At 43.4% G+C, this 18867-nt stretch overlaps 1 protein-coding gene across 5 annotated transcripts in view; it reads right to left on the reverse strand.

Annotated features, from left to right (window-relative positions):
- GPD2 (glycerol-3-phosphate dehydrogenase 2) overlaps nt 1–18867 on the reverse strand; it is a 156288-nt gene that overhangs the window by 81467 nt on the left and 55954 nt on the right. For 3 of the 5 annotated variants that reach the window (XM_060177915.1, XM_007524302.3, XM_060177912.1), the window contains one exon: nt 13992–14163. The exons of the other annotated variants lie outside the window; for them this stretch is intronic. Coding sequence is in view for 2 of the 3 variants with exons in the window: in XM_007524302.3 (XP_007524364.1) it covers nt 13992–14163 (172 nt within the window). In the remaining variant the exon portion in view is untranslated. The remainder of the gene's footprint in view (nt 1–13991; nt 14164–18867) is intronic. 5 annotated transcript variants of the gene reach the window in all.

Below are 18867 nucleotides of genomic sequence, written 5' to 3' on the forward strand. Positions count from 1 at the left end.
TCGTTTGAAGATCAGATGAGGGAGTTGACTTTCAGATGGCATTTAAAAAAGTTTATTTAAATATACCTCTCTTGCAACCTTAGCATCAGCCATGACATCAAGACGCCTGTATCATGAGAAACAAAGATGCAAGAACTAGAAGGGAAGTCTTCCAGCTGGTAGTCTGGGAGGTGGCACAGTGTATAAAGTGTTGGACTCTCAAGCATGAGGTCCTGAGTGTGATCCTGAGTATAGGAAGGAGAGAGAAAGAGTAGAAGGAGGAGGGAAGGAGAGAGAGGGATAAAGAGAAAGAGGGAGGGAGGGAAGGGGAGAGAGAGGCAGAGGGAGAGAGGGGGAGAAGGAGGGAGGGAGGGAAATAAAGAGAAAAGTAGAAAGAGGAAGAGAAGAAGGGAGGGAGAAAGGGAGAAAGAAGAGAGGGGGAGAGAGAGAAGGAGAGAGGGAAGCAGAGATGGAAGGAGGGAAAGGGAGAGAGAGGAGGGAGGGAGGGAAAAAGAGGAAGAGAAGGAGGGAGATAGGAGAGAGGGAAGGAGGGAGGGAGAGGGAGAGGGAGAGAGAGGGAAGGGGGAAGGGAGAGAGGGAGGGATGGGTGCAGAGGAATCTCCTAGTCAGCCTATGACTCCCCAACAGACCTGTCCTCACCACTTGGACCTGTCCAAGGAGTCCTGTAGGCCAGGAGTAGAGAACTTCTCTCTGCCAAGCACCATCTGGACACTTCTAACTCCATTCTAGGGCCATACAAAACTACCAACTTCAACATTGGCACCTAACATTGCCATGAAAAAAAATTTCTCAGATTTATTAAATTCCAAGTCTTGGCTGCTATTGCCTTGGCAGGGCCAAACCAATGCGTTCTGGGGCCATGGAGGGCCTCTGGATGGGCGGTCCTTGGGCCCAGATCCTCCCCATTCCAGCTGGAGGGTGTGGTACATAGCCATTTCAGATTGCAGGGCCCAGTCTCCCCCCCCTCCACCCCCCATCCTCTTCTCTAGCGTGTGGGTTGGACCTAGTGTCTTGTTTCTAATGATCTGACTATAATAACAACAATGGCAAGTCACATCTGGGACTAGGTTGGTGGCGCACCTGGTTGAGCATATACTACAATGTGCAAGGACCCAGGTTCAAGCCCCTGGCCCCCACCTGCAGGGGGGAAAGCTTCATGAGTGGTGAAGCAGGGCTGTAGGTGTCTCTCTATCTCTGTCTCTCTATCACCCCCCCTTAATTTCTCTATTTCTATCCAATAATTTTTTTTTTTTTAAGTTAGGACATGTATGCAATGAATGTACTCCCCCTTCCCTTGATGAAGGCTGGCTTGCAGGAAGGGAACTGTCAGACTGTGAGTCAAAGAACAGAGGGTCAGGAGGAAGTGAGGTCTCCTGCCAGCAGGTGAGTGAACTGTCTGCAGCCTGGGAGACTCAGAGCCCAAGGTGCAGGTCCAAAACCCAAACCTGTGACCCACGGACATCACGTGATCACAATAGCTTTGGCAAGCCTAAGTGTGTGGGCTAGTTGATCGGTAACATGACTCCCTGTACAGAAACTAAGTCTACAGGTGAGGAAGTGTTCCAGACTCGTGGCCAGGAGAAAGGTGTTACCTCTGACAAAAACCAGCTTCAGCAATAAGGAGGTAAAAGTTCAAGATAGCCAGCTCACTGCTTGTCACTCAGGAGTAACAGGGGATCCTGTAGCAGGGATGAAGGAGATCTTATAGCAGGGATGGTAAAAGGCAGATCAGGAGGTGGCACTCATCTGCAAAGAGGGGCCCAGCGGTGGCACACCAGGTTGAGCACACATGTTGCAATGTTCAAGGACCCGGGTTCAAGCCCCTGGTCCCTACCTATGGGGGGAAAGCTTTGCAAATGGTGAAGCAGGGCTGGAGATGCCTCTCTCTCTCCCCCCTATCTCCTGCTTCCTCTCAATTTCTGGCTGTCTCTATCCAATCAATCAATAAAAATAATTGGGGGGTGGGGCAGGTGGTGGTGCACCTGGCTAAGCATGTATGTTAGTTACACTGAGGCATTCACACCCTGTTCAAAGAACTAGCATCACTCACAAGTAATATCTGATCTCCTCAAAAGGAAAATGCCTCAGACAATGGCCACAAGTCACCATCAAGGTTAAGAAGCAAGAGATTCTTTAGAAACTAGTGTTTTCTTAAACTAAAACAGTACTTTTAAAAACATGATGACAGAGAGTCGGGCAGTAGCACAGCGGGTTAAGCGTACATGGTGCAAAGTGCAAGGATCGGCTTAAGGATCCCAGTTCGAGCCCCCGGGTCCCCATCTGCAGAGGAGTGGCTTCACAAGCAGTGAAGCAGGTCTGCAGGTGCCTATCTTTCCCTCCCCCTCTCTGTCTTTTCCTCCTCTCTCCATTTGTCTCTGGCCTATCCAACAACAACGACATCAATAACAACAACAATAATAACTACAACAATAAAACAACAAGGGCAACAAAAAGGGAAAATAAATATAAAAAACTTAATGACAAAAAATTTAAAGCTTGTCGATGATATTTCTAGAAAGTATTTGTATATTAATGTGCCTCAATGCACACTGGTATTCTACTTTAACTTATTTTTTAACAGGAGTGTATATTAACACCATTCCCATCACCAAAGGTCTGTGTCCCCACCCCCACTCAATAGTGAAGCTGAAAATCTACCCTCACCCCACCACCACCACCCAGAGTTTTTTACTTTGGTGCACTACTTCAAACTCAAGCAAATTGTACTTTGCATTTCCCTTTCTGTTTTTCCTTCTCAAGTTCTGTCCTACTTTAACTTTTTTTGGAAGGGTATATTCTCTTCTTCATTTTAACCATCTTCAAAGCAAATAACACTTTCATTCATAAAATGAAAGAAAGAGAGAGGGGAAGGAAGGAAGGAAGGAAGGGAGGGAGGGAGGGAGGGAGGGAGGGAGGAAGGAATGGTGGGTGGTGGGTGGGTGGGTAAGTATGTACAAGCAGAGGGGGCCAGTTGGTGGCGCATTTGGTTGAGTGCATATGTTACAGTACACAAGGAGCCGGGTTCAAGCCTCTGGTCCCCACCTGCAGGGGGAAAGCTTTATGAGTGGTGAAGCAGGGCTGCTGGTCTCTCTTTCTCTCTCTCTCTCTCTCCCTAACCTTTCCTTCTTGACTTCTGACTGTATCCAGTAACAAATAAATAAACAATATTTTAAAAAGTAAAGCACAAACTTAAATATAGTATTGGGGTACAAGGTATATATACCAAATTTATCTGGAGACAAGGTCATATCTGTAGTTGGTTATTTTGGTTTTGAAGCACGGTGAAAAAAGAAACAATCCTTTTTGTTTTTCCAGATGTTATTTAAAGAAAGAGTACTATGATAACTGAGGAGAAAACTGAAATGTTTTAAGCTGAGAAATCAGATTAATGTTCCAGAAAGACTGCTCTAACTTCAAACGTGTAGGAAAAGGCTGGAGGAGAAAAGGGCTCTCAGGAGACAACCATCAGGGGCCGGGTGTCAGAGCCCACGAGGGGTGGGGAGGAGGAATTCCAGGATCAGAGGGGCAAGAGAGGCAGGTGGAGAGCATTCTCAAAAGAGTTTAAGGAACTTGTGTTGTCAGGACAGATTTTTCTTCCCCAAACTGACACCCTGTGAGGCAGGGAACTACTCAAGGAACTAACAAGCCATCGTGGGGCTATTTCAGGACAGTTAAGTGAGAGCTAACACTTTGAATCCTCAAAACTGCCTTTGCAAGTGCTGGACATTTAGAAAAGTTATTCACATGTACTTATGTGAGAACCCTTAGTGAATACCAACAAAAGTTAAAATAGGCTTCTCTATCAAACCAGACACTTCTTGTACTATTATTTCTACTGTCATTTCATCAAACTACCCATCAGAATTTCTAGAAATGATACCATTAAATTCAAAGGGGGGAAAATTAATCTTTGAAGTTATAGTTAAATTGATGTAAAGCACCATGTAACCTAAATATATTGCCCAAACTGTTCTGAACTACAAAAACCACTCTACTAAGAATATTTTAAAACAGGGGGCAGGAGGACGATAGCATAACAATTGTGCAAAGAGACTCTCATGCCTGAGGCTCTGAGGCTCTCAGTTCAATCCCCTGTACCACCATAAACCAGAGCTAAGCAGGGCTCTAGTAAAAATAAATAAATAAATAAGTTAATTAATTAGAAAATACTTTCAATTTATCAGCTGTTACTGTGTATTAAGGACTCTGGATTTTCATTTTTGCTGAATAAAAGTAATGGAAGAAGGAAAGTAATACAAAGTCAAGGCATTCTTAGGTGGCATAATCACTTCTCATGAATATATTCCGGTTTTCTGATTGTTTGCTTCCTGGAGCTATGGCTTCATGGACCTGGGCCATCTTCCTCAGATAAACACAGAGAGGAGGACAGCTCACGGGGAAGCTTCCCCAGTGGCAGAGTACCGACAGGGCCTTGAGCACACACACACCCAGGGCCTACACCTTGCTGAATGCAGGGCCCCTCCCACAGAGCTCTGGCACTCCATCACCTTAACTCACCCTTAATTGATCAATCCATGACAGTGAAGGCCATGAAAACTGTAACCACAGGGCTGGGTGGTGGCACAACTGGCTGAGTGCACATGTTACAATGTGAAAGGAGCCGGGTTCGAGTCCCCACCAGCAGGGGGAAAGCTTTGTGAGTGGTGCAGCAGGGCTACAGATGCCTCTCTGTCTCTCTTCCTCTCTACCACCCCCTTCCCTTTTGATTTCTGGCTGTTCCTATTCATTAAATAAGTAAAGATTAAAAAAAAAATTAAGTCGTACCAGATGTGGTGCAGTGGATAAAGCATTAGACTCTAAAGTTCTAAATTCAATCCTTGGCAGCACATGTGCCAGAGTGATGTCTGGTTTTTTCTCTCTCTGTTCCTATCTTTCTCATAAATAAATAAATTAATTAATTAATATAAATACTTTTTTAAAAACTAAAGGGGGAGGTGGGTGGTGGTGCACCTAATTGAGTGCACATGTTACAGTGCACAAGGAGCCAGGTTCAAGTCCACAGTCCCCACCTGCAGGGAGAAAGCTTCACAAGTGGTGAAGCAGGGCAGCAGGCATCTCTCTTCCTCCCTTGTGGTTTCTGAAAGTCTCTATCCAATTAATAAAGAAAGATAATAAAAAAAAACTTTTTAAAAAGACTGTAACCACCTCCTGTGCTTTTTTTGAGTATCATTTTCTTTCCTTTTCTTCTCTAAAATATATTCACTCTCAAAACCAAGCGCTATCTTACCTTCAAATAATACTGATATGAAATTCAGACCTTAGTCTTCTGATACTTTCAGTATAAAGCAACGTACCAATACTAAGAGTGAGTAGGGTTTCTACGTGACATTCAAAGCAAACATGCAGTCTTTGATAAAATGATGAAGTTGGAAGGTGATCAAGACTAATGAATCCAAAATTTAAGCAACTATTGCAGGCTACAGATCCGAGGAACTGGGGAAGGTCTTCCCTCACTCAGTAGAAGGAATGCAGACTTTCAATCCCTGCCCACAAGTTTAAAGCTCTACTCACAAGTCCAGCAATGAAGGTATAATTTCTCTAGCATACTCACTAAACTATCAAGATTTTATGAGAAAAAGTAGCCTCTTTCTGTTCCTTTTGGCTAGATTTTTATGAAAAGCAATACATTTTTATATATTTCAAATGGCTCATTGGCAGAAAGAGACAGGCAGCACACATGCACATCCTCGGAGCATGTCTTGGATTCCATTCCACTCATCAAGGGAGACTTGTGTGGAAAGCCGGAGCATTTGGATCACTTAGGCACGGGCCCTCTTTCCTCTTACATCTTTGCAGTCATGATGGCCTCTGACAGCACCTCAGTTTGGAAAATGGTATCTCTGCTGAAAGCCTCATAAGTACATCTTCGTTCTTTTTTATTATTATTAGTGATTTAATATTTTTTATGGAAAGCAAAAATTTCCTCACTTCCAAAATGATATGGGAAGAGAAGGAGTATTTGGGTTTTTTGTTATTATTATTGAGTTCTTTGAGTAGGCATTCCCAGAAACTTGCTGATAAACACAGAGTTTTGACATTTAGAAGGATGTTCCTTTGAAAGGTCTAGCGGAGGAGACAATATCAGTTATAGTAGAGCAAAAATCAAAGTAAAATGTACCTTTCAATCACTTTCAGTTCATCTCTTAAGTTAAAACTGTACATTGTAGTGGGGAACAAGGGTGGGAACTAAGTACAGTTTTTGATGTTATTGTTATTCTGTTTTGTTCTGTTTTGTTTTTACAGACTAATGCCTTTTCTGACCTGAGAAAGAATCGCTACCAAGCACTTAACAACTTAATCAACCTGTGGATCCAGGAAGTTGGATGAATTTACCAAGAGATAATTACCATTCAAGGGGAAGAATGGTACGACATTTAACTTCTACACAACATGCAATAGAACAGAAGTGTTTTAATACCTTTTACTGATTATCTTATTATGCATGAAAAGATGTTCAGTATAATAAATGCAGAAAAGTACAGAGAACAAAATAAAACTCTCCTGTAATCACACCACTCAAAGATAACCACAGCTGACATTTGGGGGGTTAAATCTTCACATTTTCTACTTGGGTAGATAATCAGGTGTGTGCATTTTACAAAAACAGGCTTACAGCTAAACACTATTTTCACTTAACAATGTATATTATAAACCCTCCATGTCAACAACTATTTCCTACAATTTAGTTTTTTACTAGATTGTGAGTTTACTTACAACACATATCACACACATCAACATTTATTTATCCAGTGCTCTGTTTTTGAACATTTGTGTGGCTTCTACTTTCGTCAGCACAATTCTAAAAGGCTATAATTTCACCTAAACTTTGAATCTTTAACTATTTCACTAGAATGAATCTCCAGCTATGATATTATTTTAAACAGAAAGGAGATTGGCATCCCTGAAGTAACTATAAGATATCAAAATAAAAAGTAAGAAATTAAACAAATTGAGGCACCTGTGTCCTAAGCACAGCTATAAGAGTCACAAACCACATAAAGGAAGAAAAAATGATGTCGTGCAAAGAAAAGGGAGTTTATCTTTCTTCAGAAAAGCCTTTAGTTCTAGAAAGCCACCACCACTAATTAAAAGGAACAATCCAGACGCTTTTTTTGCCTCCAGGGTTATTGCTGGGGCTTGGTGGTGCCTGCACCATAAACTCACTGCTTCCGGAGGCCATTTTCCCCATTTTGTTGCCCTTGTTGTTGTTATTGTTGCCATTGTTATTGTTGCATAGGATGGAGAAATCGAGAGAGGAGGGGAAAACAGAGGGGGAGAGAAAGATAGACACCTGCAGACCTGCTTCACTGCTTGTGAAGCGAACCCCCCTGCATGTGGGGAACCAGGGGCTCAAACTGGGATCCTTGAGTATCCGGATCTTTGAGCTTCGTGCCATGTGCACTTAATCTGCTGAGCTACCGCCCTGCCCCCTAGAAGCTTAACTTTTTATAGCAAGAACCAGAATCTCTAAAACAATGGTAAAAATAACATTCCTAGTGGTCTGGGAGGTGGCACAATAGTTAAAGCATTAGACTCTCAACCATGAGGTCCCCAGTTCAATCCCCAGGAGTACATGAACCAGAGTGATATCTGGTTCTTTCTCCCTCTCCTCCTAGCTTACTCATAAATAAAGAAAATGATGATAATAATGATAATACTCCTATAAAGCTACAAGGTAATGCTGACTTTTGAGTCCTTGCAGAGAGAACTGTGTGCTTTGTCCTGGTGCTTCCTAACAGTTGATCTTATAGGACTACACAGCATTGGGTTGGTCATTCATACTTATTTTTATATTAGGGAATAAACTAGTATAGGGACTAGATGGTGATACATCCACTTAAGCACACACAACACCATTCTCAAGTCCCAAGTTCAAGCCCCTGCTCCTCACCTGCAGGGGGGATGCATCACAGTGGTGAAGCAGAGCTGCAGGTGTCTCTTTGTCTCTGTCTCTCTCCCTCTCTATCCTCTCCTCTCAATTTCTCTCCATTCCGTCAAACAAAAACATTGAAAACAGCCTGAGACAAATGTGTTTACTGTTATAGTTTCCCAGTTTCACATATGGTATTATAATTTTGCACTTAGTTTTTGTGAATCAAATGTAGCAGTACATTTTTTTTTAAATGGCTTTGTTAATGACATGTTTAAACATATCTTTTACATTCCATTTTTAAAATTCACTAACAGTTTTACCGTAAGATCCATAGGAACTCTGATCAGCTTACAGACACATGCATACATTCAGGCTTGAGAAAGTGCAGACTTCCCACAGCCGTGAGACAGCCGGGCAGTAATGACAATCAAGATTGGGGGGTAGGAGGAGATAAAGGATGCCACATGGGATCAGGCTGTGGCTCACCAGTTTAAGTGGGCATATCACCAAGCACAAGGACTCGGGTTCAAGCCCCTGCTCTGAACCTGTAGCAGGGACACTTCAGAAGTCATAAGTGGGGGGGGGGGGGAATGCCACAACACTGAAGCCTCCTCCAGCACAGTCTCCTCCATAATGCCTGCCAACAAATTACTCTGCTAATTAAAATCCCGTTAAAAATACAGAGTAGTGGTACAAGAGGAAGTGCAGGGCTGAACATCAAACTGGTAATCAGGAGGTCCTGAGTTCAATCCCCAGAGGACTGTAGTTCTCTTTTCTCTCACTGATAAATCAAACAGTTTGGGAGAGAGAGAGAGAGAGAGAGAGAGAGAGAGAGAGAGATAAAGGAAAAGAAAGAAAGAAAGAAAGAAAGAAAGAAAGAAAGAAAGAAAGAAAGAAAGAAAGAAAGAAACAGAGAAGGGAGGGAGGAAGGAAGAAGGGGGAAGGGAAGGAAAAGGGAAAGGGAAAGGAAAAGGAAAAAAGAAATCAAGCTTTAAAGACTGGTGAAATAGCTTTGCTAAGAGCATAACTCAGGTTCAAGTCCTGCCTCACAACATTACAGAAAGGAAGGGAAGGGGAGAGGAGGAGAGAGGAGGGGAGGGAAGGAGAAAGGAGTAGAGGGGAGGGAGGGGAGGGGAAGGGGTAAGGAAGGAAGACAGAAAAAGGGGAAAAGGGAGAGGGAGGGAAGAAGGGAGAGAGGAGGGTTAAGGAGAGAGTGGAGGAGAGAAAGAAGGCAAGCAGGCTTTAAGTAAATTTAAATAAATAATTTTAGGTGGAATCTGCATCAGGTTTGTGATGCTGACAACAATAACGGCTCATTTTCACTTGCTACAATTACACTGCCTTGAAATAAAAGTTTCTTGGCCCTTAAGGCAGGAGTGAGGCAGTGAAGGGAAGGGGACAGACAGGGTGGAGACTGTAACTATAAAAGCTCACTCTTGAATGTAAACCCCAATGGGGTTTACAATCAATAATATTTATACCCCTTTCCCATATTAGGAAGCTATTCTCTTCCCTGATCCAGCTTTCTGGTCTTTTTTCCAGCCATGACATCATCTCCCCAGACAATAACTTAGATCCACTGGCATATCAGATTTCAGGCTCAGGGGGCAAAAAGAAAAAGAAAAAAAAAAACTAGTATTGCCACAGGTCCTTTGGAATTTAACTAATATAAATAAGAGGACTCCCCCCCAACTCTTCATCTGCACTATTCCAGCCTTTAGGTCCATGACTGGTCAACAATTTGTTTGGCTTTGTATGTTAACTCTCTTGTCAACCACCAGGTTCCAGATGTAGCATGATGCCAACCAGAATTCCCTGAACAGACAACGCCATCAATGTGTCCTGGAGCTCTGCTTCGCGAGAGCCCTTCCCCACTAGGGAAAGACAGAGACAGGCTGAGAGTATGGATCGACCTGTCAATGCCCATGTTCAGCGGAGAAACCAGACCTTCCACCTTCTGCATCCCACAATGACCTTGGGTCCATACTCCCAGAGGGTTAAAGAATAGGAAAGCTATCAGGGGTGGGGAGGGGATACAGAGTTCTGGTGGTGGAACTTGTGAGAAGCTGTACCCCTCTTATCCTATGGTTTTGACAATGTTTCCTTTTTATAAATAAATTTTTTTTTTAAAAAAGCTCACTCATTAAGCAATCTTCTCTGGGTTTTCTTTGGGTGGTAGGGAAATACAAGTCCTCCTTTCACAAACCTGGACTTCTGCAGAAGAGCGCTATGTGATATCTTATTCAAAGTTTGAGAAATCTGGGACTTTCTAGAGAAGTAGAACACTCAGAGGAGGTAAGGAAGCTACTTAGTGAGGATGCCCAGACTTGATCCCAGTTCATTCTCATTCCACAAATGATGATCTTCATCCTTGATCTTTAAATGTGATGCCTTAGACTTTAAGGAATTGCAGGCACGGGAATGGCTAACCAGACGCTCATCATGAACTGAAAGTGCATGTAGGTAGATGCTACAGTGCTGCCAGGACACTTACTCAGATAGAGGGAGAGGGAGAGGGGGAGGGGAAGAGGGAGGGGGAGGGAGAGGGAGAGGAGAGGAATGGAGAGAGGAGAGGAATGGGGAGGGGAGGGGAGGGGAGGGGAGGGGAGGGGAGGGGAGGGGAGGGGAGAGGAGAGGAGAGGAGAGGAGAGGAGAGGAGAGGAGAGGAGAGGAGAGGAGAGGAGAGGAGAGGAGAGGAGAGGAGAGGAGAGGAGAGGAGAGGAGAGGAGAGGAGAGGAGAGGAGAGGAGAGGAGGAGATGAGCACCAGAGCCTCCTCTGGTGGGACCAGAACATCCATCTCTCTGTGGACTGGGGCTTGAGCAGGCAGGATACATCACCAGGCATAAAGCCCTCCTCGTTTTCTTCTTCTCCCCAAATAATGGAACTACAACTTGTATTTTCCTCCAACAACAGAGACAGTCTTCTCTGAGATTGCTGAAAAGTTAAGTTTATCTAGAATCAGATTTGAAACCAAGAATGGAGGTGATGGATCTGAGGTGGTCTAAGTGATTTCTGACACACACCAATAAGGTCACATAAAAGAACTGAAGGAGGGAGTTGGGTGGTGGTGCAAGGACTGCTGTAAGGATCCCGGTTCGAGGCCCTGGCTCCCCACATGCATGGGAGTCACTTTACAAGCGATGAAGCAGGTCTACAAGTGTCTGTCTTTCTCTCCCCCACCGTCTTCCCCTCCTCTGTCCATTTTTCTCTGTCCTATCCAACAACAACGACATTAATAGTCCCAACAATGTTAAACAAGGGCAACAAAAGGGAAAAGAAAGAAAGAAAGAAAGAAAGAAAGAAAGAAAGAAAGAAAGAAAGAAAGAAAGAAAGACTGAAGGAAACATCTTCCAGGGCTGGTGAGACAGCATAATGGTTTTGCCAAAGACTTTTATGCCTGAGGCTCTGAGGTTCTAGGATCAATCCCCAGTTCCACCATAAACTACAGCTGAGCAGTGTTCTGCTTTCTCTCAGTATTCCTCTCTCTCATTCAAATAAAATAAACAGAAAAAATTTTAAGGTGGAACATCTGGAACTCTTCAAGGAGTGGGTATCTGTATGGGTTTCCTTGGTTTAGCTGTGGAATGGGGCTGAGTAGAGGCAACCACTAATTGAATAAATGCAAACCACTGAGCAGAAGGGCTGAGTTGCTTCTGCCCAAGAGCTTGTGACAGGTGTGAGTGGGGCAAGTGCCCTGATACCAGGCCCACAGAGGAGTCAGTAGTGTGCATGTCATGCTTACGATATGTCACTCTCAGAGGAAATGAATGGAACCTGATTTGTTTGTAGGAATACAAACAAATGCTCATCACACTGTCAAGACTTTTTCTATCCCTTCTACTATCTTTGCTTATCTACTCCCAGAATTGCACTTAGGTATATAGTATTTTTTTAAATGAAGCAGACACTATCCTATGAGCCCCTTAACATCTAGTGGTTCCCTCCAAAAAATTTGGATGTCCTGAAAAATCTAATTATTACTAGTAACTTTAAAAGATCACAGTAATTTATTTTTGTCAAATGTGACTAAAGATTAATGGATACAATCAGGAATGATTTGGCAAAAACATATCAAATGCAAAGAAAGCAAAATTTGTTGTTAAGTGAAGCATCAAATATAATAAAAGAGCAAATTCCATGAATGAACAGCAGCGAGGCACAATTCATTAAGCAAATGCCCACGATTACTTCACACTTCAGAGAGCAACGGATATGATCAGAAATTGAAGAGAAAAGTATAAATACAGATTAACTTCAGCATCTCTATACATTCTAATTATAAATGCTACCCCCAGGGGAATGCTGGCATAAGAACTGAAAGACAAACTCAGTTATTTCTTCCCTCTTATACATCACAGTTCTATTTATATGTAAGACGTATGGTCAATTATTTCAAAACTAGCAATCAATAAGCTAAGAGATATTCAAAGCATCTTGTTCATTCAGCTATTTTAAAATGCAAAAAAATTAAAACGTAGTCACCATTCAGGCTCTGGAAACTCTTGTCTTCAAAGATTATAATCACAATCACATCTTAGAACATGGATTCATAGGATCATGTCTTGATCACTAATGAATGGACTTCACTGTCCAAAAGGAAAATGTATTTGTTCATTATATAAGTAACAGACTCCTGTAAAGACAACTGAATGGTTATGGATGGAGACTTTTGATTGGGATCATGGTGTACAGCACGTACCAGTTCCAAATTACAGTGCTACCCAACAGAAGCCTAGATACTCTTTTCATCTTTTTAAAATATATTTATTTATTATTAGATAGAGATAGAGAGAAATTGAGAGGGTAGGGGAAGATAGAGAGGGAGATAGTCAGAGAGACTCCTGTAGCCCTGCTTCACCACTCAGGAAGCTTTCCCCCTGCAGATGGGGACCAGGGGCTTGAACCTGGGTCCTTACACACTGTAGTGTGTGTGCTCAACCAGATATGTCACCACCTGGCCCCACCTATATACTTTTTAAGCCTGTGTTATTTCAATTTAAACTAAAAAAATAATAATTCATTAATTCTGTGTATGTTAAATAGCTTTTTTCTTCAGATCATTCTCTTTGCTACCTTTATATGTTCGTAATGCCCCCCCCCCAGAAGAAGAAAAAAAAGGCACATATTCTCAATTGTGTACTTAGTTACATAAGCAAGTGCTATGAAAGGGTGAGTTCCAGTTGAATTGTTCTGTGTAAAACTTGGAAATGTTATACATGTACAAACTACTGTGTTTCACTGTCAACTGTAAACCATTAATCCTCCAATAAAGAAATTTAAAAAGAAAGAGAGAGAAAATAAAATTAAAAACAAAAATTAAAAAACAGTGGCCAAAATATCGATCTTCTCGGTAGCTGCATGTACAACCTTGAGCAGTGCTGTGCAGGCACAGCTGCTCAGTGAATGTTTGTGGAGATGAAATAAGAAGTCCTCGAGAGTTACTACACAGCAAGATCATGACTGGACAGACCAAGAATATGTTTCTGAATCTCCTGGGGGAAATGACTGTCATAGAGGCACCAATAGCTGCCACCTGGTAAGTTCTACTCCCTGGAAAAAGTAGGATACGCAGAGTCATGTCCTCCCATTATGTTTGGATGGGGCCTCTCTTGTAGGGCCTCCAGAGGAGGAAAGTAAGTTGAGATGCTCTGAGATGAGCGCAGCTCATTACCTGGCACTCACTGAGCTTCTACACCATATGATAAGCATGACTGTCAACTAACCTCACGATCACACATTTCATCCTCACAGCAATTACTGGCAGAGATATTTTTCCCATATTTGAAAGAGTTGATACATATAGAAATGAATTTGCCCCAATATGCATGTATAACCTGAAACATGAAAAAATGAATTACAAGATTATAGTTTACCTTCTAAATAAATTCATGTCAGTGAAAAAACACCGTATTTTTAAATTGTAGATAAGCCTTTATTTAAAAAAAAAAAAAAAAAGTGACGGTGAGAACTGAATAGGAGCAGGCACTGTGACAGGGACGTTCCCTAGCACAGAGCATGCACTGGGACTGTATGGGGAGAACGGACTGTTGGGGCGGTGTCTTCACCTGCCAGATGTCCACCTCCATCAGGACTTACCTCTGGTGACTGCGTCCAGAGCACAGCCACTTCCTGTTGCTCCCCCTCCGATGACCAGGATGTCAAACTCAGATGTATTCTGCAAAGTCAGTAGCTGAGCTTCTCTGGAGGGAGGCTCCCTGTTGACAGGCTCGCATATGAACTCAGCTGCTTCCACGTAGGCCAGGTTGACCTGGTATGGAAGCACACTGTGGTCAGTGTCCTGAAGAGTGACAGGTGCGCAACATACTGGACCAGAGACTAACCACACAGGCAAGGAACGCCACAGACAGGCCATAGCCTGCGAGCCACCTGGTGGTGGGAAAAAATAAAAACCTTTACAACCCTAGGTACTTCTTCTATTTATGATTTTATTTATTTATTTATTCATGAAGAAGATGGGGGGAGAGAGAGAGAGAGAGAGAGAGAGGAAAAAAGAATGAACCAGACATCACTCTGGAACATGTGCTGCCAAGAATTGAACTCAAGAGCTCATGCTTGAGAGTCCAGTGTTTTATCCATTGCACCACCTCCCAAACCATGGTGCTTTTCTCTCCTTGTGTTTATAAAGGAACATAAGGGAGTGTTTTATCCAGTAGCAGTCACTCACTCAAGCAGCATGTTCATGTTTTCGAAAAAGGAAAAGCACTTTATGACTTCCTGCAATTTATTAAGAATATGTGTCCTTGTGCTTATGTGGCAATTGTCTGTAAATTGTTTCTCCCAATAGGATGATTAAGGGGGGGAAAGGCAAATTAAAACAAAACCAAAAAAAAAAAAAAGAGTATGCTCTTCATTCCTAAATTCCCATGATAAAAGCATATATCCTTAAGTTTGGGAATTTGCAAGTTTAAATCAGCACAATTAGAAAGACTTTAACATCTAGAGGGCCAGGTGGTAGTGCACCAAGTTAAACAAACAGATTACCAAATTCAAGGGCCACTGTTTATGCTGTGAGGCAGGGCTACAGGAGTCTCTCTCTCTCTCTCTCTCTTTCTCTCCTACTCTATCTTCCCCTCCTCTCTCAATTTCTCAAATGGAATTTATCAAATGGAAAGAGAAGAGGAGAGGAGAGGAGGGGAGGGGAGGGGAGGGGTGAGGAGGGGAGAGGAGAAGAGAGGAGGGGAGGGGGGGTGAAGGAGGGGTGAGGAGAGGGAGAGGAGAGGAGAGGAGAGGAGAGGAGAGGAGAGGAGAGGAGAGGAGAGGTGAAGAGGGGAGGTGAAGAGGGGAGGTGGGGAAGGGAGGGGAGGGGAGAGGAGGGAAGAGGAGAGGAGAGGTGAAGAGGGGAGGTGAAGAGGGGAGGTGGGGAAGGGAGGGGAGGGGAGAGGAGGGAAAAGGAGAGGAGAGGAGAGGGGAGGGGAAGGGAGGGGAGGGGAGGAGAGGAGGGGAGGGGAGGGGAGAGGAGAGGGGAGGGGAAGGGAGGGGAGGGGAGGAGAGGAGGGGAGGGGAGGGGAGGGGAGGGGAGGGGAGGGAGAGGAGGTGGGGAAGGGAGGGGAGGGAATGGGATGGGAGAGGAGGGGAGAGGAGAGGAGGGGAGAGGAGAGGAGGGGAGGGGAGGGGAGAGAAGAAGTAAAGGGATACAGAGGATGAAGGGAGTAAGGGAGAAAGAAGGAGGAAGTGGGCAGAGGGAAAGAAGCCAGGGAGAGGGAAGAACAAAGGGATGGGGAAGGGAGGGCAGGGAAGACTTGGTTATCTCCTGTGTTTTTGTGGTCCATTAGCCTAAAGTCCCCAAACCTAGATATAGTCCAGGTCCCCTGAGATAGAGCATAGGTTCACCCATGCCCATAAACTAGGGGAAAAATATATACCTGAAAGCAGAAGTACACAAGAGCATGTAGGGAATACCCCCAACACTTCATCTGCACTATTCCAGTCTTTAGGTCCATGATTGTTCAACAATTTGTTTGGCTTTGTATGTTAACTGTCTTTTCAGCCACCAGGTTCCGGATGCTGACCAGACTTCCCTGGACAAAGGACCCCATCAATGTGTACTGGAGCGCCACTTCCTCAGAGCCCCACCCTACTAGGGAAAGAGAGAGACAGACTGGGAGTATGGATCAACCAGTCAATGCCCATGTTCATTGGGGAAGCAATTACAGAAGCCAGACCTTCCACCCTCTGCTACCCACAACGACCCTGGATCCATACTCCCAGAGAGATAGAGAATGGGAAGGCTATCAGGGGAGGGGGTGGGATGTGGAGATCGGGTTATGGGAATTGTGCAGAATTGTACCCCTCTTATTCTATGGTTTTGTTAATGTCTCCTTTCTTAAATAAATTTAAAAGACTTGGTTATCACCATTTCATCAATGACAATTCTCCAAAAGTCTTAGAGGCTTCTCCATTATATGATTTAACACAAAAATGGAGATGTATACAGTTGATAGGTACTGTAACTGTGGGTTTTGAAAGCTTTCACAAGAACATGACATCAGCAACAGTCTCCCAATGGGTAACAACCTCTGTTTCAAATCCTAGTTCCTTCACTAACATATAACTTATCATCCTAAGTCAACAATGATTCTGGTCTTTTAAAGAAAAAATTAAGTTGTTAGAAGACAGAGTAAAAAGCCTAGAAAAATATTTTTTGTCTTTTATTGGTGAATTAACAGCTAACAGTCGACATTAAAATGCAGTAGTTGGTGCATGTGTGACATTTCTCAGTTCTCTACATAACACTCTAACCCCCCACCTAGGTCCTCCTCCACCATCAGCACCAGGACCTGAAAACCCCCACACACACCTGCCTCAGAGTCCTTTGCTTTGGTGCAATCTGCCAAGAGTACATATTTTTTCCATAATGCTAATAGTCTCTACTCTCTCTGTACTGAATAGAGACATTGTTCTAGTAGTTACCCACAGGGATGTGACCTGCATTTTCTGCTCTTTAAATTACAGCAATAGCACAATTCAAATGGCAGTGACATTGTCACTGTCACATATGAAGCTCTGAAACAAAGGCCACAGGCTTTGGAGGAAAAGATGATCTTATAATAGTTTGGCCCAGAGATTGTTCTAATAGGGGATTTGAATTCATTTTAAATTACAATCAAATTGATTATTACCAAGCCAATTGGAGTTTCTACTTATATAAAAATAAATCTAAAAGCCTTACAATAAGCCTAAAATCCCTGTCCTGTTCCTAGAACTACACCTCTAGGTGTTCCTCAGCCTCAGTAGAAAAATGATATGAGAGTAGATTCTGGTTTTTTTTTTTTTGCCTCCAGGGTTATTGCTGGTGCTCAGTGCCTGCACTACGAATCCACTGCTCCTGGAGGCCACTTTTTCCCTTTTGTTACCCTGGTTATTTTTATCGTTGTTGTGGTTATTTTCGTTGCTATTGGTGTCGTCGTTGTTGGATAGGACTGAGAGAAATGGAGAGAGGAGGGGAAGACAGAGAGGGGGAGAGAAAGATAGACACCTGCAGACCTGATTCACTGCCTGTGAAGTGACTCCCCTGCAGGTGGGGAGCGGGTGTTCAAACTTGGGTCCTTCCACAGGTCCTTGCGCTTTGTGCCAAGTGCGCTTAACCCGCTGCGCTACCACCCAACCCCCGAAAGTAGACTCCAAAGAGCAGCTGTTGGTGCTGAATAACTTGATTCCTTAATAGCACACTAAAAGGAAACTTCCAGAACATTTCCCAAAGCATCATGAAAACAAATGGTCATGGTCAGGAACCACAAAATCTCAGGCTATTAATCCATATGCCAAATTCTGAAAACAGTATTCTCTTCCATCTGACTGCTTCTGATTTTCTGCTCAGAACCATTTACCCATGTTCACCTTTACAGGGAAGATGAACTAAAGGGATGTCATGGATAGGGTCTGTGGAGAACACAGCATCTTTCAGTCAGGCATGCTTTCTGCTTTCCATTCTATAATGAGATGTATACATCAAATACAAAAAAAAAAAAACACCCACACTCGGCTTCGACCATTCAAATGAGGGAGGAAATGTCTTTCATTTGAGGATTTCAATTGGGCCATGACAGATGGGTAGGACTTGGACATGAGTTTGACAAGTTACTAACTGCCAGCGCAGTTTCACACATCCAAAGAATGTTGCTGACATTTCCAGCGTGGTAAGTTTTCTAGAAACACTTGACAAATATAGGACTACATTGTGGTCTAGGTTCATTAGGACGTGGGACTATTCAGAAAAGCCTCCCCTACTCTGCCCACTGACCATCAGCAGGACTTTTAAGCACAACTGAATCCATTCTTCAGCCATCTTATTAGATGCGTACGGTATGTCTCCTGCCTTGAGGGTATCTCATTCCCACCATCTACCCCAATTCTCCATTCCCTCTCTCATCCTTCTTACCAACAGGCTTAGCCAGTCTCAAGCATAAAAAGTACCTCTTGCATATGTTCCTGACAAACACTCTGAAAAACTCTTGCGAACTTCATGCCCTTGCTTTTTTGGATTTTCTTCACCTCCTACTCAGTCCTCAACCCACTCTAGTCTGGAGTTTTGCTTGCACACCATCACCTCCACTGACTAAAGACCACCATGCTTCTAAGTTCCCATGAGAGCTCCTCAGCCTTCACTCTGTCATCTCAACACACTGCTGCCAACTGTGCATTCACCTCAGTATCTGGGAGGTGACCAACAGAACTCAAGTACCCTACACACACACACACACACACACCCTGTGTGTACCTGTACCTGCTTTTAACCACTTTCCTGATATTCTCTTTTTTCTTAATTTTAAGTCATCTTTATTTACTTACTTATTTATGTATTTATTTATTTATTGGACAGAGACAGTTGGGAATCAAGAGGGGAAGGGGAGATAGAGACAGAGAGAGACAGAGAGACACCTGTAGCCCTGATTCACCACTTGCAAAGCTTTCCCCCTGCAGATGGAGACCTGAGGCTCTAACCTGGGTCCTT

This window comes from Erinaceus europaeus, chromosome 18, assembly GCF_950295315.1.
Source record: "Erinaceus europaeus chromosome 18, mEriEur2.1, whole genome shotgun sequence".
In the NCBI taxonomy this organism is placed as follows: domain Eukaryota; kingdom Metazoa; phylum Chordata; class Mammalia; order Eulipotyphla; family Erinaceidae; genus Erinaceus; species Erinaceus europaeus.